Source organism: Dromiciops gliroides, chromosome 5 (genome assembly GCF_019393635.1).
Source record: "Dromiciops gliroides isolate mDroGli1 chromosome 5, mDroGli1.pri, whole genome shotgun sequence".
Classification (NCBI taxonomy): Eukaryota; Metazoa; Chordata; class Mammalia; order Microbiotheria; family Microbiotheriidae; genus Dromiciops; species Dromiciops gliroides.
The window spans coordinates 82,400,922-82,425,254 of record NC_057865.1 but is presented as its reverse complement, the minus strand read 5'-3'; the positions used below and the strand labels follow the sequence as shown (position 1 = coordinate 82,425,254).

At 39.3% G+C, this 24,333-nt stretch overlaps 1 protein-coding gene across 2 annotated transcripts in view; it reads right to left on the bottom strand.

Moving 5' to 3' along the window:
• Positions 1–4,218: 4,218 nt before the first annotated feature.
• The window catches only part of VIPR2 (vasoactive intestinal peptide receptor 2), a 144,966-nt gene continuing 124,851 nt past the window's right edge, over positions 4,219–24,333 (bottom strand). For both annotated transcript variants that reach the window (XM_043969076.1, XM_043969075.1), the window contains 6 exons: positions 23,998–24,058; positions 22,695–22,764; positions 20,324–20,415; positions 13,022–13,151; positions 12,894–12,935; positions 4,219–8,874 (listed from right to left, as the gene is read on the bottom strand). In XM_043969076.1, the coding sequence (XP_043825011.1) occupies positions 8,701–8,874; positions 12,894–12,935; positions 13,022–13,151; positions 20,324–20,415; positions 22,695–22,764; positions 23,998–24,058 (569 nt within the window). In that variant the 3' untranslated portion in view covers positions 4,219–8,700. The remainder of the gene's footprint in view (positions 8,875–12,893; positions 12,936–13,021; positions 13,152–20,323; positions 20,416–22,694; positions 22,765–23,997; positions 24,059–24,333) is intronic.

The following is a 24,333-nucleotide window of genomic DNA, read 5'->3' as shown; positions in this document are numbered from 1 at the left end:
TCATGTTCTTTCATTTTACAAATAAGGAAACTGAGGATCAGAGAGATTAAGGACCTGTGCTTATTTGCACATCTCAGTCATCTGCTGGTTCTAAGTGGTACCTCTTGGTTCTGTGGACATTTTGGTTGCTGATAGGAACAGAAAAAGAACAATTTGTGTGTGAATATGAAATGCTGACAAAATCAACCTGAGAACAAACATAATATATCACTCGATAAAAGAGCTTGAGGAAAAAGAGAGACTTCTGAAAGGAGTAGAGAGAGCAGTGTCTCTCAGAAGCAAAAGCCCTGAGGTTGGGGTGGCTGTAAATCATTATTGCTCATTAGTTCATTGGTACATGACTGCTTTCAGATGTTTAAAGGCTATAAAATGAAAAATTCTAAATCAAATAGCTTTTGAGGGATTGTGTGATGATATTTATAAGGACTTTTAGGGTGGTACCTAACAGATATAAATAGGTAGATAGATATAGGTACATATATATCTACATATCTACATATATGTATTTAAAATTTCTCATCATAAAGTATAGATGAATCACTAAATATAGGTTATCTCTGCTCTGAAGCATTACAAGATATAAAAGATAGTAGATGAAAAGAAATCAAATGAAGGAGCAGTCAGAAGACACAAAAGGTGATGAGAAAAACTGTTTGTAGAAACTAAAGATAAGAAGCTTGACAAGTCAGTATGAGATAATACACAGATGCTCATAGGAATTGAGTACCAGGTACCAGAAAGGCTCTTTGTTTGCTTTACTGAGAAAAGTCTGGGGAAAAGCTGCATAGTCCTATAGCTTAAGAGAAGGGAAAGCCCTGAGGTTACCTGTGTTACCTGTTACTGCCCCGCAGCTTGTGAGAGGTAAAATCATAACTCATAAAAAACAGACCTGATTAGTGTGACCAATTACAGATTTCTGGGAACTGCTTATGCAGAGTATAATGTGGAAATAGTTTACTAAAAGTGCATGATACTGTATCACCCCCCTGCCAGGGGTGCCTATGCACTAAAAGATCTTGATACTGTTTCAGTGGCCCAAGAATAGCAGTGAAACAACTTTGTTCAGTATGAAATCGATGAGATCCAGATGGGGCTAGGGACAGAGAGCAGCAAAGTGGTTTTATTTAATAAGTGACACATTAGAAACTGTTCTTTAAAGAGCCATAGACATCAACACCTGTACTCCAGAGTCATGAGTTACCTTGGGTATAATTTTCCCTATACTTGTGTCTTACTTTTATTTTTGTATGTGTTTACTGTCACCCAGAACACTATGTGAATTGGGAGAAGAATGTGACCTAGGTTTAAGGGTGGATTGTTAAATTTTGATTTTTTTCTGCTTTTTGTCATCTAATGAGTAAATGTTCTGATTACTTTTGCTTTTGCCTTATTGTTTAACCAGTGGTGTTATTGTAGCTAATTGTGTGTAAATGGGAAGCTTTATTCATGATTAATAATAACAAGTAGTTGGAATATAAGCCCTCCCCTCTGTCCCGCTAGCATAACCCTTAGTAATCATAGAATCTAATAGTAGACACATGGCTGCCCATCTGGGGACATGACTCTTTTTTTTTTGCAGGGCAATGAGGGTTAAGTGACTAGCCCAGGGTCACATAGCTAGTAAGTGTCAAGTGTCTGAGACCGGATTTGAACTCAGGTCCTTCTGAATCTAGGGCCTGTGCTTTATCCACTGTACCACCTAGTTGCCCCCTGGGGACATGACTCATGTATTGTAATGATTGGAAGGATGCCACCTGCTGGAGACTTACTTTAGGAAAGCTCTGCCATGAGGAGAAGGCATCTGAAGGCAAGACATGCCATCAGGAAGTGACATTTGTTTGTGGGAGGAAGAGGGGGCGAGGCTGGTTCTCTTGCTCTCTTTCGCCAGGACTCTTGTGGAGAGTGGAGCAGGAGAACTGTAACTCCCCAAGATAGATAGCTGAATCTAGTCCTCTTTCTCTCTCTCTTCACCAAATTCTTATTCTCCTTAATAAATGCTTAAAAGTCTAAACTCTCGCTAAAGCTTATAATTTATTGGTGACCACTCATTAGATATTTTAGACAGTATAGCTTGAATTTTAGCCCCTTACAGCACCATTATGATTATAGGTGGGGTGAATCTAGTTTGAGAGAGACAGGGAAGGGGTAGGTATCAAGGCCATTCCCAGGCTACAAAAATTTTATTTGAGGTTATACTATTAGTTGAGTACATAGGATCACCCAATGCTCTTTCTACTAACACCACTCAGTGCTGCTCAGCAATTCTTCTATCTTATTCTTTTCATCTCTTAATTTCTTTCTTTGTAGAGAGTGTTCGCAAACTCTTCTCCTCTTCTCAAGCCCCATACTGCATCACCAACCCTCAGATATAACTTAGTTTCCTACCTTACCAAAAAGATATAGTCTGTCCTGAAAGGCCCCTCCTTCAGTTTTCTCCTCTGCTCCTCAAAACTACTCAGTGTTACCAGCTATAGTCTTTGTATCACTGGTAAAAGATGGTGACTACAATAGTTTTGCAACTTTGCTTCTCTTTTCTTCAGTTCCATCACACAACTATTTATTGAGCAGTTGCTACATACAAATACCTGTGTTAGGAACAAAGAAGTAGAATATATTCTTTTTTTTTCTTTTTTTTTTTGTGAGGCAATTGGGGTTAAGTGACTTGCCCAGGGTCACACAGCTAGTAAGTGTTAAGTGTCTGAGGCCGGATTTGATCTCAGGTCCTCCTGAATCCAGGGCTGGTGCTCTATCCACTGTGCTACCTAGCTGCCCCTAGAATATATTCTTAATCCCTGCCTTCCAGGAGTTTACAGATCAGTTTCTTAGAAAAAAGTGTCCCCTGATCTCTGGAAGTGAACTAAGACAGTGATGAGAGACTGGGTCAGAACAGGGCATTTTTGGTGTTGAAGCATAGTTTCTGTAAAGTGCTATTATACTCTTTTGTTCATGGGGCATGTTACCATAATTTTATTCATTGATGGAACATGGGGTCAAGAAGATTATTAAATTGTTTAATGTGTATTGAAAAATATTCAGGATACAAAGGTCTCTGTGTACCTGGCCTAGAACTTGGTTGGTTTTGTAATCTTTCACACTGGAAATGTAATAAAGGTGAAAATCTCAGTATATCAAATACCACTACAAAGAATGGTTCTATATAACAAAGCTGTTTCCACAACTTGGGATGGCCCACATAAATAATGCTTTATTGATTTAGTTACAATAAGTTTTATACAACACATGATGTTATACAAGTTTATTCTCTTTTCCCTGGCCATGCAATTGACTTGTTCACATTGTAGGCAGGGTGAGTAGAAATGAACCAAACTACAGATGAGTTCTTTTTACATATCTTTGGTCCTGGTATAAATATTAATCACTTTTCGGTTTCTTTGACCATTTTCTGACTTTACATCTTAGCCATCTAATCAGATTGTACTTAAATTTCCAAGCCACCCACACAAAAATGAACAAGCTAGGAAAAGGAAAAGATAAAAATTATATAGAGTAGATGTGGTTTTCTGTTGGGGGTAGGTAGGGTGGAGAATAGGGAAAGGAAGCCTTTATAAGGATGCGCTTTCCTTTTTTATTCCCATTACTGGATTTAGAGCACTGATTTTCATCTATTCAGTGCATATTTACTGAACACTGTACTATGTGCAAGGTGCTTGGGGGTGGGGAGAGATACGAAAAACAATGCCTGCCCTCATAGAGCTTGCAATCTAGTAAGATTAATAAGACATGTACATAAATAACTGGTGTACTTATTTATTCATTATAGAAAGTCTGGGACTCTTGCTTTATTTCTGATTTCTGTTGTCTAGAAATGTGATACTAGCAGTGGATTCCATTTTTATACTGCAACAAAACAATCTGGAGATCCCTGGAATTTATTAGAATGTGTTTTTGCCTTTGTAGAGTGACCCAAGGTGATCATATTGGTGGCGTAGAAGCCTTGCCTTCTCCTTTCTCATTAGGTGCTTTTCAGGAGGTTATTAGTAGTAGATCACCTTATGATCTCTGATGATGTCCTGCACTTTTCTATACTTTCACCTGTCAGTAGCTTCATTTAGAAAGGCAGCTAGGTGATGCAATGCATAGAGTGCCAGGCCTGGAGTCAGGAAGATGAGTCTTCCTGAGTTCAAATCTGGCCTCACTTACTAGCTGAGTGACCCTGGAAAAGTCACTTAAAACCCTGTTAGCTTCAGTTTTCTCATCTATAAAATGAGCTGCAGAAGGAAATAGCAAACCACTCAAGTATCTCTGTTGAGAAAATCCCATATGGAGTTACAAAGAGTTGGACATGACTAAACTGACTGAACAACAACAAAGCTTCATTTAGAATCTCATAAGTGTCCTGTTTTGGAGGATCCATTCTCTGTACACTTAGGGTGGCATTCTCATTCAACTTACATATATGAAATGGTCATATTGAAAGTACTGACTGTTCATTGAGCTTGGGAAATATTTATGACATATGATGGACTTTGTTAACAATTGCCAAATATATATTCCAGATTTTTAAAAAAAAGCATTGAGTATTTGAGCATTTACTGCTTCTCTAAGTAAATGATCCTTTCAGTAAATACTGTACTCATTTTATAATCTCCCTTTACTGAACAAGATAAAAGCAGAAGAAGGCTGCCTATTTGCCTTGGCAAATATTTAACTGAACAGAGTTTTTCAGGATAGCTCTTTCTCTATTTAAGTTCCCGTATATACTTCTGAAATATGACAGGACTTTTAATCAACTAAAAGGAAGCCTTTCAGATTTATCAAAGATCTTACCTCACTTTACAAATGAGGAAATTGAGGCCTAGAAAAGAGAAATGATTGGCTTAGGGTCATATATCTAGCTTCTCTGATGATAAAAGCAGTTTTTTGTAGTCTTCAAAGAGCAGTTGCTCTGTAGTCAGATGGCCTGGATTCAAATCCTACTCTTGAACCTTAACAAGCAATTTAACCTCTCTGGACCTCAACCTCCTTATCTATAAAATGAAAGGATTGAATTGTTTGTACTCTGATATCCTTTCTACTTATTTTATCTTATTCATCTATTCCCCCCTGGGGCAAGGAGGAAAGAATATCATTACACCTTTTTCTCTTGCAGGGTCCTCAAACTATGAAGCTAATTTTGATGGGTTGGTCAATTCTTGCCTTTGTACCTGCCATGCTAAACACCAGAGAAAAACAAGGGAAGGAAGACAATCTTCTAGATAGCACAGCCTCATACTCATCCCCCCCTTCCCCCACCCAAGAACTTTTTTTTTTTTTTTGGTGAGGCAATTGGGGTTAAGTGACCTGCCCAGGGTCACACAGCTAGCAAGTGTCAAGTGTCTGAGGCTGGATTTGAACTCAGGTCCTCCTGAATCCAGGGCCAGTGCTCTATCCACTGCACCACCTAGCTGCCCCTCCCAAGAACTTTTGATCCAACTATTCTCCAGTCTATTCAGGTAAAGCAAAAAAGCAGAATCTAATTATAATAAAGTAACTCATATCCATAAAACATCCAGTTGTATAACATGAGGCTAGTCCCAAGGCCTAATGGTTGTCCCAGAGTAGCATTGTTTTCCTGAGCTGGTTACAACTAATTCTTTTTTTTTTGTTTGTTTGTTTGGTTTTTGTGGGGCAATTGGGGTTAAGTGACTTGCCCAGGGTCACACAGCTAGTAAGTGTTAGGTGTCTGAGGCTGGTTTTGAACTCAGGTCCTCCTGAATTCAGGGCCAGTGCTCTATCCACTGCGCCATCTAGCTGCCCCCAACTAATTCTATTAAATAAAAAATCCCATAGGAGTCAAGGGTTTGCCAGTTCATCTCAATGGCTTTGATTTCTATTTTGAAGACGCTATCACTGTGTTATAATAAAATCCCATTTTTACCTAAATCCCAGTTTATCAGAAATGTAGATTTTATGAAATGACAGTAACTTGTAAGGAAGAGCTGAGATCTCTATGGTCTCCAACTGCCCAGTACTGGCAATGGAAGCATCTCTCAGAAAATGTGAGAAACCACCACATGAAGGATAGGATGGGACTCCTACCACTCTCGTACCACCCCACCCCTAAGTCTACTCCATTGTCCTCATCAGTTTTAGCCCATCACTCCCTCACTGCACACCTCAGCTGTCTGTCTGTCATTCCATTTTGGTTTTTTTGTTTTTTTTTTTTTCGGTAAGGCAATTGGGGTTAAGTGACTTACCCAGGGTCACACAGCTAGTAAGTGTTAAGTGTCTGAGGCCGGATTTGAACTCAGGTACTCCTGAATCCAGGGCCGGTGCTTTATCCACTGCGCCACCTAGCTGCCCTGTCATTCCATTTTTATAGGACTGTGGTCCTGCTTTATATTATAAAAATAGGGCTCATCTCCCTTAAATCCTTTGCCACATAACTACCTTCTGAACACAGTGTGAGAGAGTCTTTATGCAATTTCATGGTTTTCAAACTATGATTTAAGGGTTTTGCTTACATGTGGCTAGGAACTTTGGGATGAGTGCTTTCTGAAGGGTGGGAGGGCTGGCAGAATTCCGGGCACCTAGCAAAATCAAGTGCGTGGTGATGATGGTGGTCATAGCAGTGGTGAGATTCCAAATGCCTTTGGAAGGACAGGAATTGGCTTGTTTATCTGCCCTGCATCATCCCATCTTTATTAAGTGACTTGCTCATCACTCTGTCATTGTTTCTTTTACTGTAAACTTTCTAACCCAGGAGGTTTTTTGTTTTGTTTTGTTTTAACCATTCTGTGTGCTATGGACCCCTTGGGCAATGTGCTAAACTTTTTGATCCCTTCACAGAATAATGTTTTTTTTTAAAGAATTGAAGGAAATGCTAACTTCCAGTTAGAGGTTAATGAAAACAAAGATAGATTTTTTTTTTCACAATCCAAGTTCAATAGACCCCTTGAAATCAATCTATGGACCTCCCCAGGAGTCTTGACAGGTTGGGAACCCCTGCTCTCATCTCTCTAAAAAGCATTTTATTTTCCCTTCTAAAAACAAACGAAGAACTCTAAGGTCACCACAGAACCTTAGGCAAGACTTGTCAGATTTCATTGTTTGTGATCTGGCCTTCAAAGACAGGTATGCCACCCACATAGCATAAACAAGGGTGCCCTTTACAGTTTCTTCCCTTCCCATTGGAGCTGCCTTCTTATATTTCTTTCAGGTCAGAAATCCCTGATTCCTCAGTATACAATCAAACTTAAGAAGTTCTGACTGCTAATTGCAGGTACTGTATTTATAAAGTGAAACTATAGACAATTTCCTCTTTTGTGCATTGTTCTAATAATTCTCCACTTAAAAGCAATTTTGAAATGTGACAGAGGGGTTCAAAGTGTCTCCCCTAACCCCATTAGCACCTTTTTAGTTTCCTTCTTTGCTTTCTTGATATTGTCTTCATTTTTACTCTGGCTATTAGGATGGGGGCTATATCTTCACATTTAGGTTGAGTATTTAGGCTGGGGTTGACTTTTCACATGGGTAGAGTATGAAGATGCTTATGTGGTATGTGATATGATAGAGACTTTCACTCCCCTAGACCCTAAATATCTTATCTATCTATCTAAATATCTTGCACTGCCCAAAATTCCACCCTTAAAAATTTAATGGGAGGGGAGGAGTTAGAAACTCCTGTTTAAAACAAAAATACTCACAAGATGGGTAGTGCTTTAAACACTTTTTAGTCATTAATACCTTAGTAAGAATTAGTTGATTAGATTATTTTTTCTAGCTGAGAGAAAAACTATTTGGGAATGAGTCAAAGTATAAGTTAATTTTGTTGGAGAGAGGGGAGAGAGAACTCTGGGATACTGGGCACTGATTGGGAGGAAAAAAAAGTCTGCAGAGATTCCACAATGGGGACATCCAGAGCCAGGGCTCAGAGTGAGTGGTAAGCAGGCAAGGTGGAAGTGAAGGCTCACTATGAGTTCAGATTGGGGGCTGAGAGTGAAGTTTGAGCTACTCGATGATTTTGTCTTCTTGAGGATTCATTTGGGGGTGTATCATCATATGGCTTCTAAAAGCCAGACACCATGAATCAGCTGTCATGGCTGCCTTGTATGCCAGAGAGCAATGTCCTCTTGTAGGGCACAGATTTCACTGAGGTAGGTCTGAATCCAACCAGGATTTCTCACAGAAGATGAAGGGTGCCTTGTCTCCATGCTTAACCAAAAGGCTTGAACTGGGAGCTTGATGAAGTCCTCAGTGGGATCAGTTGGAGGTCTCCATGAGCTGTGCTTCACAGGGCAGGATCTAGCTCCTGGACCCCTCTTGGCTGTAGTTGATGAACTTTGAGCCGGGTATCTGAGGAATCATCTCCCTTCCTTCTCTTTCTCCCTTGATAATGGACACATTATCAAAGATCCTAAATGCTCATACATTCTAGGTCTGAAGCTCTTACAAAAACAAAACACAACAACCACCAAAAACTTAAATACTGCAGTTTAGCTATAATTAGCTTTCAGATCCAGATACATGAGAAACATCACATGAGAGTGCAATGTGAGTGGAGCGAAATTAAAGTTCTGCATCAACAGAGCTGAGCTACCAATGGCTTACAGAACGAGGCCATTCCAGACACAGAGACTGGGAGGGGAAGCAAGAGCACACACAGCATAGCTGAGAAATATGCCACATTTGGCTGCATGGGATATCATACGGTCTTCCATGGAGCTTTTTTAGCAAACATGGGTTGGGGAATGTTGTTGCTCATATCACTGTGGTTTCGGTTTGCAGGAAGGAGTGGGCCCGGGAATTCCGATGGAAATGTAAGATGCTTTCAGAGCCATTGCGAGACATTGAAGAGCTGTGGAGCCTGTAATCCCGGCTCATGGACTGGTTCAGGCACAAGCTCCGCCATTTTCTCTTTAGTTCACATTGCACCTATAGGGAAAGAGTAGAAAAGGGATGGACAAGTCAAAAATGACCTTGTGTTTATTCTGTATAGGTTTATACAGATATGTGTTGTCTCTCCCTCCAGAATGTAAGTTGCTTGAGGGCAGAGACTGCCTCATTTATTTTTGTCTTCATGTCTTCTGCACATACCACAGTCCCTGGGACATAATAGGGGCTATAAGTGCTTGTTGATGGATTGATAAAGGAAAGAATGAGTATGGGGGAAAGAGCCCTGACTAGAATTAGAGAACCTGGCTTGAAATCCTATTTCTGTTGTGTGTTACCTTGGGCAAATGATTTAACCTCCCTGGGCCACAATTTCCTTATCTGGAAAATAAATGGACTAGGTGGCTTCTCCTATAAATAAAACTTCTTATCTGTTGCATATATGCCCCTGAAAAATGGGAGCCCAAGGTAACCATTAAAAAAAAAAAGACTATGTTCCTTGGTTTAGTTCCATGGGGCAAAGACTCAGTGTAGTCCCATGGTCCACAATCAGGTCAGAAGAAGCCTGGTAGAAGTAAATGAGTGAAGATTCAAGGGTGAGACATAATAGCTGTCTTGAAAGCTTGTTAAGGGCTGTCATGGAAGAGGGGAAAGGAAGAGAATAAGTCTTTGTACAGCAGCTCCTCATGTGGTAGATACTGTGCTAAGTGCTTTTCAAATATGATCTCTCTCTCTTTTTTTTTTTTTGGTTGTTGTTGTTGTTGTTTTTTTGTTTGTTTTTTGTCAGGCAATGAGGGTTATGTGACTTGCCCAGGGTCACACAGCTAGTAAGTGTTAAATGTCTGAGACTGGATTTGAACTCAGGTTCTCCTGAATCCAGGGTTAGTACTTTATCCACTGCAAGACCAAGCTGCCCCCAAATATAATCTTAACTGAACCTCACAACAACCTGGAGAGTTAGGTGCTGTTACTATCTCCATTTTATAGTTGAACAAACTAAGGCAAATAGAGGCTAAGTGATTTTTGTCTAGTTTTACACAGTTAGTAGTAAATGTCTGAAGTTTATTTAAACTCAGGTCTTCTAAGCCCAGCACTCTATCTACTATGCCATCTGTTCTTATTTTGAGTTGTTTCAGTCATGAAACAACTGTCTGACTCTCTGTGACCCCATGTGAGGTTTTCTTGGCAGAGATACTGGAGTGCTTTGTCATTTCCTTCTCCAGCTCATTTTACAAATGAGAAACTGAGACAAACAGGATTAAGTGACTTGCCCAAGGTCACACAGCTAATAAATGTCTCAGGCCAGATTTGAACTTAAGTCCTCCTGACTCTAGGCCTGGCACTTTATCCATTGCACCATCTAGCTCCCCCACTATGCCACTTAGTTTCCTGCATATGGAAGAGAGATTAGAGCCCTGGGGTGTGCTGGAGCTAGGTCAAAACAGGCTGATTATTAAATTTTCAGTGTGAGCACTTATATTTTGGATATCAGCAAGCATTACACCTTAGTGCTTGATCTATTGTTTTGTTGATCATGTAGACTTAAGAAAGTAATAGGCAAATTTTAGTAATGCAGATTAAACTTGAGTACATTGTATGTGGTTGTATCATTTTTAGGAGAGCTGGTTGTTAAATATTTATTATCACACTGCTGGATTAGACTTTATTATTATTATTATTATTAACACTAGACTAGAACAATGGATAGAAGTTCCAGAGAGGCAGATTTTGGCTAGACAGAAAGAAAAATCTGCTAACAATACCAGGCTATGCAAAAGGTTGCTCTAGGAAGGTTTCCCTCAGAAGAGGTATTCAGAGGCTATGACTACTCTTGGTGTGTTGTGGAGAAGATTCTTGTTCAGATAATTTGTTCTGGGTGACCTCTGAGGTCCCTTTCAACTCTTAGATTCTGAACCATGTGAATAAAGTGATGGAAAAGAAAATCCAAATAGAAGGGAATGGGCAAAGACTCTTCTCTGGCAAGAGAGTGCCACAATTATTTGAGACCTGAAGCTTCTAGTCCCTAGAATTTAGGGTGCTGATAGAATGTACTGGGTGGCACAGTGGATAGAGTCCTCATCTAGAGTCAGGAAGACTCTTCTTGATGAGTTCAAGTTTAGCCTCAGATACTCACAAGCTATGTAAACTCAGGCATGTCGCTTAAACCTGTTTGCCTCAGTTTCCTCATCTGTAAAATGAGCTGGAGAAGGGAATGGCAAACCACTCCAGTATCTTTGCAAAGAAAACCCAAATGGGTTCATGAAGGGTCAGACACAACTGAAATGACTGAACAACAACAACAACAAGAATGTACTAGGTTATAGGGCATTTATACAAAGGATGATTAGATGAGATGTTTAAAATCTTTAAGTCAATATCTTAGAAAGCAAACCTTATGTTTATCATTTGTATTTTCAGGTAGATCAGGCCAAATTCCCTAGATCAGGAATGATAGTTGGAGTAGTGTGAATTGAGTTAATTATTAATAGTTTGAATTAAAAATTATTATTAATAATAATACACAAATTAATAATAGTGTGTATTAAGCCAAAGTGGAACTGAGGGATTGTTTTTTGCATATAAGGTCCTTAATTAGGCCCATTTCATTGGAAGGGACCCCCAAAGTCCAGTCCTCTCATTTTAGAGATGAGGGTATTGTGATTTGTCCAAAGTTACACTAACACCATCATAGTTTATATTTACAAGAGAGCTTCCTATGTGCCAGACTCTGTGCTTTACAATTATCTTTTCATTTTAACCTCACAGTAACCCTGTAGAGCAGGGGCTATTATCCTCATTTTGCAGATGAGGAAACTGAGGCAAACAGAGGTTAAATGACTTGCCCTGAGTCACACAGCTAGTAAGTGTCTGGTGCCAAATTTGAATTCAGGTCTCTCTGACTCCAGACCCAGCTCTTTATCCATTACATCACCTAGCTGCCCCATAGGTAGAAGAATTTGAATCTGGGTTCTCTGACTCTGCCTTTTTCAACCACATCATGTTATTGAAAAAAGTATTGATTTTAGGGTAAGAGGACTTAGGTTCAAATGCAAATTATGTTGTCAGAGAGGCTGATAGAAAACACACTGAACCTTCATCAGAGATACAATGAGAAATGGCTAGTGATGCTGATAGGGTATGCCAGTGGAAAGAAATGAAGAGCCAGAGAAAATTTTTAGATGGGGCAGTAAAGTGGTCAAAGCAAAGGCTAGAAGTGCAATGGGTGGGTAATCATTGGCACTTCACGAACTTGGGTCCAGGTATAGCCGGTGTGTATATGCTGGAGATAAATAGGGCGTCCACATTGAATCCCACCATCTCTAACACCTTTGCTTGTTAAGAATACTGAACTCTTGCTTCTTTGTGTTCCCTCTTGCATGTTAAACAGCTACAGGCTGATTTCCACTCTTTCATCTGATTAAAGGATAGAGCAAGGTGACAGCAGCTGCAGTGAACTGAGGATAGATGCTTATTAAAAAGCACACAGGCTCTAATTCATTTTCAGCTTGAAATTTCCTGTTGTTGTCATGGGACTGACAACCTGGCATTTTGGACTCTGCTGAAAGTAGTAGGGGAGACTATTTTGGTAACAGCATTTTTACAGTGACTTAAGGGGCGGAGGATGCAATTTTTGGGAGTCGAGGTGGAGGAAGAGGAAAATGTGGGTTTCATGAATGTGGCTTTGAAGAAGATGACCAAGACTCAGATGAAGGGAGTTATATGGACTACCAAGATGGTGGCTTTAAAGTAAGGAACGTCTAACTAGAAGTGGAATCTATTTTGAAATTTTCCCTCCTTCCCTCCCCACACAGTCCATTCTTTGTGTGTAGAAGCCAGGGTGGTATTTTTTTTTTTTGCATCTTTTTGTTAATCAGACATTTTATTTTCTACCAATTACATGTAAAAACAATTTTCAGTGTGGTGCTCTTAACAAAAAAGCCAGATCCTTTTAATATTGATGGGCATTTAGAGATGGTGCATGATTGAGCAAACATTTTAGGAACCTAACTGAGAAAGCTAAAATTTTACCCATAAGCCTGAGAGAAAGGCAAATGACTTACTTCACTGTTCAAAAAACAGTACAGAACTGCAACAACCAGGCCCTGCAAATAGGAAAAGGGCATGAGAGGTTATGAGGTTAAACATGGAAAACTTTGACAAAATGAAGCAGCTCTGTGGATAACAGTACCTGAAATGATCCAATACATAATTCAAACAGTATTTGATATTTGTGGGAAATGCCAATAGGAAATACAGCAAAAACAATATAGTGAACTCCAAATAAAGGGATGAGCAGCAGCGTTGACTTGGTGAGTCTCCTAAATCAGAAGAAAAGAGAAGATATTTAGCTAGATGTCTTTGTAGATATCTTTTTGGGGGGTCTTTTTTCTTTTCAATGCATTCTGAATATAGATTCCAAATTTGATATTCCCAAACCATGAGCTTTGGGAATAAAAATCAAACTCCTTTGTTTGGTATTTACAATCAGGCTCCAACCTACATTTTCAGGCTGATTTCCATAAGATTCCCCCTCAAATTCTATGCCAGGTTGTTGTTTGTTTTTTCTTCCTGAAGAAGACCATGATATTGGGTGATGCCATGACTTAACAGTGAATTGGGTTAAAGTGAAGAAGGGCTGTGTAAGGTCACCAGTCTCACTTTCTCTTCCAGAGCCATCTGGGTCCAGTGGCAGGGCCACACAACTAGTAAGTGTCTGAATTGAGATTTGAACCCAGATCCTCCCAACTTCAGGGTCAGTGCTCTATCCATTGTGCCACTTACCTGCCCTTAAACTTATGCCACAGCCAAACTGGCCTACAAGTCTTCCCTTGAGAGCCATGCTCAAACAGTTCACTGGGATGGTAACAAGGTTTTCTTACCTCCTTTCCTTGAAATCTCTAACTCCTTTCCATGCTCAGATCAGTTTCCACTTCCTACAAGAAGCTTTGCCATGATCTATGTAGTAGTTACTGCCCCATCTTCATGTTAATTTTTATTTGTATACATATTAGAGTTCCTTATAATATCAAGAATTTAAATAGTCCTTTAAGATTTGTAAATATTTCATTTTATACTCACAATATCCCTGGGACACGAGTGACATTATTTTATCCATTTTTATGGATGAGGAAACTGAGGCAAACAGAGATTTTGTGACTCGCTAAGTGTTACACGGCTAAAAGAGTTTGGGGCTAGATTTGAACTCAAGATCTTCCTGATTCCAAGTCCAGCATTCTGTTCACTATGCCACCTTATCTGGGTACATCTTATACCCTTTCCTCCTTCTTTCCCTCCCCTTATGGAATGTAAGCTTCCTAAGGGCAGAGACTGTTTCATTTTTGTCTTTCTATCTCCAGTGCTTAGCATAGGAATGGGATATAATAAATGCCTTTTTGGATTAAACAGAATGGAATAAATTATGGCTTTTAGGGAGGTGGCAGAGTTCAGTGGATACATAGTGACCGAGGTTTTCATATTGACTTGGTTTCTGTGTGATTGGTGGTGAGGTGTTTAGAACTCTCTGGTCTCCTGCATCTCATCTCTACAATGGTAATACCTACCCTCTGCCCAATATTATTGCATTCCCTGGCAATGCTTATGTGTGGGTGAATATTAGAACCTCATGGAAAAGCATTAAAGGTCTTAGAAGAAAAGAAGCTACTTAAGTTTAAGGACTTATTAATAAAGGACCATACCACTGACTTCAACAGCATAATTCTCCATTCTTTTATGTTTATGGTTTATAGAATCAGAGTTGGAAGGGACCTCAGAGACCTATACTATGAGTAATATACTCATCATGAACTATGAGTAATATACTCATAGTTCTGGAGGTGGAAGGGGTTTCAGAGGCTATACAGTCATAGGGTCATAGATCAGAAGCTAGAGGGGACCTGTGAAACCACTGAGTCCAGCTCCTTCACTCCATATGAGAAGGAAGCGAAGCCCAGGGAGACTGCAGGACATGCCCAGTGTCACATAGGTACCAAGCCTTATTCTTTCCACTCTACCCTGGTGATTTCCTATGCTTTGCTATGGCACCTAGAACTCCACATAAATTGTAGCTTCCTATAGAAGCAATGCTATGTGGTGGAAAGAATGCTAGAGGTGGAGATGAATGATGAAAGTCAAGTCTGACTGCTGAACAATTCCAGATCTCAGATCTTCCTGTAGAAAATGAGGGGGTTGGGCTAGATGACCCATAAGGTCCTCTTCAGCTCTAAATCTATGATCTTCTGATATAAAAGGCAGAAGTGTAATACAAGCGGAATCCCATTAGGGTTCTTTGTACCAAAGCTATTTCCACATTCCACTGAAGGCTCTGTAAATATTAAAGCACTATGTAAATGTGAGCTATCATTATCACTATCATCATTATTATTCCTGGCAGCCAGTCTATACAAAAAAAGGCTTTATTGATCTAGTTTAATGGAATTTTATATGGCAACAAAAAATCCTGTATAACAAATGCCTTCTCTGGTCTTTGCCTATGAAAAAGTCACTTCTGCCAGTAAAGAAAAAACCCTTTCGCTTCTTTTGCTTTGTGTTATTTTGTGTTATTTTGTATTGCAGGGTTTTGTTTTGTTTTGTGGGGGAAGGGCGAGATGGGAAGTATGGGACTAAGCTTGGGCTGAGATGTGCCCACTAAGTTTCATGTTTTTTTTTGTTAAATTGCATTCACAGAATGACTGTGACTTGCCTAGTTTCACATAAGGACTACCAGGGCAGAACTGGGATTTGAATCCAAATCTAGCAACAGGTCCCGCATTTACTAATTGTGTGATTGTTATGCAAACCAGTTAATCCGGTTAAGCCTCAATTTCCTTAGGTACAAAATGCAAATAATGATAAGGACACTATCTACTTTACATAGTTATTGTGAGGAAAGCACTCCACTGATTTTAAATACCACAGAAATGTGAGTTGCTATTATTAGCATCACAGTTTTGTTCTAAAATAAAAGGCATCATTCTCCTAAGATAACTACTGCTCTAGCTCATAGGATGGACCAAAAGAAAAGGTCAGTGTTGAAGATGTGTAAGAGTTACAAACATTCAAGTTGTTTAAAATTTAATTTTGTTTAAATTTTAAGTTTATTAAAAGGGCAAGCAGGATGTCAACATTTATGTCTTCCCCAAAGCCATGTCTAGCAGTCCTGAGAATTCTATACTGGCTTGTGTCTTTCTAACTTGATCAACCTGACCGTAAACTAATTTAAACTTAGCACTTCATGGTTGCCATATTCCATCTTTAGGTTTTACCTATCCACTATTCCTTCCTCAGCTGTGAACATGAACATGTCTTCAAACATGTCTGCTCTGATGGTAGGATAAGGTAGGGTAGAGTACAGTGACTTTTTTTTCCTCTGTGCTTAACTCATTGAAGTAGGCTCAGCATAGCCCATTCAAAACCATGTCCTATGCTTTTAAGGAGAAAGTTGGAAGGTCAGGAGTTTGAGTGTACATAAGTAATTTTTTTATCCTGAGACTGTCAGCATTGTGGCAAACTGTAAAACTAAAATAAATAAATTGATTTTTCATGGTGCATGTGTGTGTGTGTATGTGTGTGTGTGTAGGGAGGGGGTCACTTGTGTAGAATAAATTGAAATTCTGTTCCAATGCTAAGGGACAGCATCTCTTAAGTGCTCTAAATATTAGAGGATGATCATTCTTCTTGGGTGAAGGGACCATACATCCCACAGAACCCTCAACTTCCATTGGTCCAATTCATTCAGCACATCCTGACTGACTTACAGTGAGGGGAACATTTAATTCACTCAAGCCCTTTTTAGTAGATGGTATAATTTACTGTGGCTTATTCTTTTTGCCCCAGAGGGTAATGGATCATCTTCACAAAAAGATTCAGTGATTTTGTAAATTGTGCTCAGTCTCTTGGCAATCACAATTTTTCTGCATCCCCAGTCTGTTACTTCCACTCTCTGAGTACCAGGAAGAAGCCAGGATTCACACGTGGGCATAAAATGTGCACCTTTTGTGTCCCTAAGCTCTACTATATTGAGCTGAACTAATGACAGTGAAATGTGTCTAATGTCCAGTGTGCTATGTCTTTTTTTTTTCCCCATTCTCCAAGGCTGAGAGAATAAGCCACTGACTGATCATAGACTTTAGTAGGCTGTCTGGTAGTAGCATGAACAGCAGGGTTTTCTTAGTGGATTGCTGTCCTAGAAGACTCTACTCTTTGTCAATGAAGACAGGGTTGGGAGTGTTCATTGCCCCAAGTCATCACTCAAGGAAGAGGGCATTTGGGGTTTTCAATAACTTTAGATGATAATGAAAGGTTGGAAAATACAGGACCAATAGGGTACCTTTTCTATTGAGAAGTCTCCACAAAATCTTTCCCCAATTCCTTCCAGTGAATGTCATCTCTCCCTCTTCTGAATGCTCATTGAAGTGGTGTAGTACATGGGGGGGCAGCTAGATGGCACAGTGGATAAAACATGGGCCCTGGATTCAGGAGGACCTGAGTTCACATCCAGCCTCAGACACTTGACATTTACTAGCTGTGTGACCCTGGGCAAGTCACTTAACCCTCATTGTCCTGTCTGCCCCCCCCCCCAAAAGGAAGGGGCATAGTACAGGGAGAAATTGCTGGATTTCAGGTCAGAAGATGCTTCTACCATTTATTGCCCATGTGATCACATTATGCTTTGCATTGTAATTATTGTCTTATATTCCCTACCAGACTATATTTCTTACTAGTTCTTGGAAATAAGAGAGCATGATTTCTTCTTTTCACACCCAGAGTTTTCAGCATAATGACTTTCCTTGCTCAAAAAAAGTAAGCAATTTTATTCTGAAGCCCAGTTACTCATTAAGTACTCATTTTGGTGATGAATTTTTTATTTGTATATTAATTAGTATGATCTGCTAAAGTTGTTCTGTGTACATTTTTTTGTTTTCCTAAGTAGAATCTAAGTTCTTTGAGAATCAGGTTGTGTGTCTGCTACCTCTTAGCCTAATTCAACAGAACTGTCAGGAAAAATCTATGTAGTAGAGTTTACTTTGGGGACTGACATCACAGAAGCCCAGGAATATTGCCCAACTTTTGCCACTGAATGGGTGTATAATCTTGACAAAATTACTTTATTTCTTTCTGCCTTAGTTTCTTCATTCAGTTGCCCCATTTGTAATATGAAGATGGGATGGCAATGGGTCTATAATGTCATTGGTATCCATTAGTACCTGGCTTTGCGACTTGACACCTGCCCCTGCCTTAGAGTTTCTCAGGGCAGTGAAAGTGACAGATGGTATGTTTTAGAGGTAGAATTTGAGCCTGGAACCAGGCCCTACTGATTCCAAGGCCAGGTTTTTCTTCACTTTGCTATGTTATCTCTCAACATGAAGGTGACGTTTACTTATATTGGAGGACTATGAGAATCCTTGGAGAAATATATTTCTCTTTTTAGCAGAATAGTCTTTGTTCTGAGCCAGGCAGTCATATCTACAAGCATCAGCCCATGTGCCCAAGACTCAGGAGAAATGGATCTCTTTTCTCCTTTCTATTCCTATTTCATTAGGCATTTATCCATCCATCCTACAAATATGTATTAAATATTCACTATATAGAAAACAAACACATTGTGCTAAGCGTTGATAAAGAAAGGAAGATACATAATGCTATCTAAGTTTCCATGTGAGTTAAGCAGGGCAGGTTTTATTGGCATTTGACAGAGGATAAAACTAGAGTTTAGATAGGTTGGACAACTTGCTTGAGGCTATCCAGTCAGCAAGTGGCAGAGCTGTGACTCAGACACAGCAATGAACGATTCCAAGGCATTATTCTTTCTATGATATTATGCTGTCTCTTCTGGGTGAGATGCACAAAAGTTCCAGACCTAACAGGATTTCTTCAGTGGAATGATTTTGGATAATTCTTTGCAAATCTGGCTATATGTCATTATTTTAGAGATTATGACAGCCTTCAGTATTTGGGGTTATGCTTTCCAAATAAGATTTAGACAAAGAGAAAAAAAATCCATAAATATCTCACCACCTTATTTTTTAAAAAATCATCACACCAGCTTGAGGAAATGGGAAAAAATCCAAGTTCAGTCTCTAAGAAAACTTTATCTGTTTTCTTCCTTGGAGCCAATTTCACCCCCATGGTTTGTTACTCTGAGTCATCCTCATTAGAAGCTATCTCTTTTTCATTATCAACACCAAACAGTGACTATGGAAGCAGGAGACTTCTACTCCCTTGAATTTCCAGATGGTGACCTCCGGTGGAAATTTGGGTAGGGGCTGGAAATGAGGGGTTGAATGTGGTATTATAAATCCAAAGAGATTAGGTATTGCTTGATATTAATCCCAGTGTTAATTCTTTAGAATGACTTCAAAATCTTACGTCTTACTTTGCCTTTCTGATTCCCTCATGGGAGGGGCTCAGAAACATTGAACTCCATCCCCTTTATGGATTATCTATAGCACCAACTTCCCCCCTCACCTGCCAAGCTTTTGAACTGTTTTCCCCAGCCTTCCTGCTAGTGATTCTCAAAGGTAAACATTTTAATTGAACTCAAATCAGAGGATTTACTTATAAAGCTGGAGTCCAAGGAGCTTATTAATCACTTGTTACATAGATGATTAGTGACAGAGCTGGTAGTAGAATATAACTCCCATTACACCACATGACTGTCTCAATATTTGAGGAAGTAGTTCTTCTGTCACAAATTATATTTCATTTTTCAAAGTCAGATAGAGATGATCTGTCTACTCTCTCTTCTTCATATATGACCCCTGGACTTTCCTTTTTTAATCCATGTGCTGAAAAGTAGATGAGGGGTTGCTGGGGTCAATTCAGATCACATGTAAATCATCAATGAGTACAATCATGTATATATGTGTGCATATTTACATATATAGATATACTTACATATACATACATGTACATAGTCTCCACCATGAGTATATAATGTGTATGTGTATATATGTATATGTGTGTAAAAATCTGGTGGGTTCCCAGTTATTGTGATCAGGTATTGCTTGCTCACTCCTTTCTTCTGAGACCTGGTAGAGGAATGCTTACTTCAAACCTCAGTTTTCTCATCAGTAAAATGTGGGGATTGATGCTTTCTATTGGTAGGATTATGATCAGGCTGAATATGTCTCTGACTTTGTGAAATAAGCTTTGATCCTTGCTTCGAGTGAGATAGTCCCAATTTTTATGTCATAGAAGCTTGGTGTGAAAGGAACACCCAGGGATCAATTTTCTTTCTTTCTTTTTCTTTTTCTTTTTTTTTGGTGAGGCAATTGGGGTTAAGTGACTTGCCCAGGATCACACAGCTAGTAAGTGTTAAGTGTCTGAGGCTGGATTTGAACTCAGGTCCTCCTGAATCCAGGGCTGGTGCTCTATCCACTGCACCACCTAGCTGCCCCCCAAAGATGAATATTTATACTTGCATTTGTTCATATTGTTTCAAAACACACACATGTGTATGTATGCATGCATTTATGTATGCATTTATACTCACTTGTACTGTGACTGATCATTGCCGCCAACATCTGGAGATCTTAACTTCTGCAGTAAGATTCTTATAATACTAATAAAAAGGATAAAATTCACCTGCCCCCAAAAGAAAGATTTGTAAGTAATTTTGATTCCTTGCGTCTCTTGACCAAACACTAAGAATCCTTTCCAAAGGTGGACCATATTGTTTGTTGGTGAAGTTTCTATATCCAGTACCCCAAAGAAATGTTTCTACTGAATCATAAGTTTGGCTTCCTTCCTCCTTTGTTTGTTTCTCTGGTCTTAACCCACACAAGATTCCAAGAACTCTTTCTTCAGGGATGAGAGAATCATCTTTAGAGAAATGATCTTATCTGATGAAGAAATACACATTAAATACTGGTCCAAAGCATAGGGAGAATGGGCAAAGCTCTTGAGGTGGGAAGACTGAAGATGTGGAAAAGCCATCTTTCTCAAAATCATCTTCCTCATTTGCCTGCCACAGAGCATGACACTTCTACAATATCTGGTGATTGTTCTCCGCTGATTCCAGTTGAAAGGTAAAATATGTTTTGTGGGGAGTGAAAGCAAAAGTTGCCTTTAGACTTTGGTAGGGATGAATTAATACAGTATGTTTGTCATTCACCTAACAGGGCCATAAGGGGATAGGACATAGGCAGGTAGTTTTAGAGGTATAAAGATGTCAGGAAAGATCTGCAGGTCATAGGATGATGCACTGGGAAAGGCAAGCCAAATGAAGTAGGGTAGCATAGGAGGGACTAAGCATCTGGGGCCTTGTAAGGTTCCTGGGTACTGAATAGAGTGAAGCTTGGGAATAACATTTTTAAAAAGTGAGTGTTGGGGGGAGGGTCTCTGAAAGTGGAAATTGGGGGAAGTTTCTTATTCAAGAATTTTACCACAATCCCCTCTTCTAAAGCCTTCATTATACCAATCTTCAAAGGTGAAAGATCAATGTTCTCAAAAGAGGACCTTGGCTGGCCAGTAGGAAAAAATCCATTTATAGGTGAACCCCTACCACTTGGGATTGGTTTGCTCTTTAGTAAAGTGAAGGGAAGTGTGATATAACTATTGTACCATATCATCTTCCATCCCTTCTCCTCATACCTCCAGACTTTACTTCTCTTTTCTGTAAGGGAAAAGTGGGAAACTGCTGACCTTGACTTCTAGCTGGGCATGGCAGCAGTTTGTGGGAGGTGTCAAGGAGAAGGGGAGAGCATATATCTCAAAACTGGTAAATGGGCAAAGGGGGAAAGGGACCTACAGTTTTATTCTTAAAAAATTTTTATTTTATTTCATTTATTTATTTTTAGGAAACTTCCAGCAAACACCTTTATTTTTCACCAATCATAGATCACTAAACAAAATTGGAGATGAATGCACTTAATTCACACTCAGGTCAAACACAGACCCAAGAAGGAAGGGCAAGGAATCTGAGAGCAGAGGGATGCTCTGCCCCCTTCCACCTCCAACTGTAACAATTTTTCCATTCATGCCTCTTTTGTATGAAATAATTTATTCCATTTTCACCTCTCCCTACACAATTTTATTTTTTTAGGATCATCCCATAATACTCAATGCAACCCTAAGCTTTCTATAGACATATTAGAGTTTTATTTTCAAGACTTGATTTGCTTTTTAAACTACCCATCCAGGCTCTGAAGATGGTAGAATGGGTGGGTGGTGGTGACAGAAAATGGATACTGCAGTAGCGATAGATATAATGAAAGAGGAAGTTGGTGGGGGGCAGGCAAAATATATTTAGGGGAGAGGGAGAGGAAAAGGATTTGTAGGGAATTCAGAAATTTTGATTCTATCTGTTTTGTGGTAGGTTTTTTGAATGGCCATTCCAAGAAAAGGGAAAGAACAAGGGCTGAACAAGTAGGAATCATCAATATTTTCCCAGTCCATAGATGGAGTCATGCCACAAGATGAAGTTCATCATTCAGCATGATGGACATTTGTAGCAATGCTGGTAAACTGATTTTTGAAGGTGAAACACACACCAATGGACATGCAATCAATACCTAAAATTAAGCACATTGATTCGACTTGACTCTAGTTCCCCTGGAGGCTTCTCCCCTGTGCTAAGAGAACACACTTTCTTTCATCCTCTTCTTTGCTCACAGATGAAGAATTTCCTCAGGCCTTCCCTAAACCACCCACTCTGACAAACCATCGCTTAACTAAGTCTAACTAGATTTTTACAAGGAATGAGTTCAGATTGCCTGGGCAACAGTGAAACTTAGGTGAGGTGGCATCCTCAGCAAGCTCTGGGATTGGGGTAATTTATATTTAATAAAAGAATAATGGGTTTGCTATCATCTTAAGGTTCTAAATCAATGGAGAGTTTGTGCTTCAGTCCTGAGTTTACTTACAATGATAGAAATTAAAATTGGTATTCGTATCACCCACCAGGGAACATTATGGACATTTGTATCCCAGCAGCTATGAGAGATTGAAAGTGATGTTGAGAGAGAGGGGGGGGGGAGGGAGAGGGAGAAGAGAGGGAAAGGAGAGGGAGGGGGAGGGGGAGGGGGGAGAGAGGAAGAGAGAGGAGAAAGAATATTATGTCAGTATTAATTTAATCTGGCAAAGCATATAAACATCAGTGTGCTACACTTGGATCAATTATGGTATTCTCCAAAACAATAGCTACTTTCAATGGCTACTACTATATGTACCACTTTATTTCTATAATTGTGGTTTTGCCCCACAATCCTTTTTTTTTTAAATTTTTAAAAAATTTTTTAGTGAGGCAATTGGGGTTAAGTGACTTGCCCAGGTTCACACAGCTAGTAAGTGTTAAGCATCTGAGGCCAGATTTGAACTCAGGTACTCCTGACTCCAGGGCCGGTGCTCTATCCACTGCACCACCTAGCTGCCCCCTCCTCACAATCCTTTTTGAAATACCTATTTTAGTCTGTTTTACATAACACAATTATCTCTTTACCTGGAGACCATGCAGCAAATAACTTATAAAGAATCATATTATTTAGTTTCATTCTTCTGGGTGTAAAACTCTTGTGATGGGGGTTTTGGAGACAAGTGTATACCCACAGAATTCACAGGGAAGGAGTAGCTTCATAAAGGATCTTGCCATGGTTTGGGAATGGAACTAACCTACTGTTGAGCCCAGACTAAAGTCCTAGTATCTTACCTAGAATGGTCTTCATTTATATCTGGCTCTCCATTGATTATATCCTGATCAGTAATGTCCAAGTGCCTATTAGCTCCCTTTTCTTTTTAAGAACTAATTTATTTTTTTAAACATTTTTATCTTTTTAAAATTTGAGTTCCAGTTTCTGTTCCTCCCTTCCAGTCTTCTCCCATTCACTAAGAAGGCAAACAATATGATACCAATTATACATGTGAAATCATGCAAAATATATATCTATATTAGACATATCATAAAAAAGCAAAAAAAATATTAAAGAGAGCAAGCGTTTATAATTTGTTTCTCTGGAGGTAGACCTGTTATTTCATTTTTGACATAGTTCTATCTTGTCCCCTTCCCCAATTCCCCCCCCCCAAATTTTAAGTTTCCTGAGGGAAGGGACTGAACCTTATATTTCTTCAAATTACTCAGTGCCTATTCCAGAGCCAGATATAGATTAGCTAGATGCTCAATGCATATTGATTGGTCTAATTTAATGATGAAATGAATGGAATGGTGCTTACCCAATATCTTCTAAGAAGATTCTTGTCACAGTCCATACAACAACAAAGATTATAGGAATTCCTGCAGAAAGACATTTCATTATCATAACTCCCTGAAGAATTCAGAACGCTATTGAAGTCTTAGAATTTTTGAGTGTAAATGATAAATCAAACTTTTGCATGTTCAGAGAGTGTGCTACATAAAAACCTCAATTAACCAGAATATTGGAAAAAAAGAGCTTGTTTCTCAGTTATCAAAGTTTAAACGGAGACTCTGAAAATCTTTCTTAAAAGTACCATTCCATATTCCTGCCTTATTAAAGTAATACCAAAGGCAAAAGACATATGCAGAGTGGG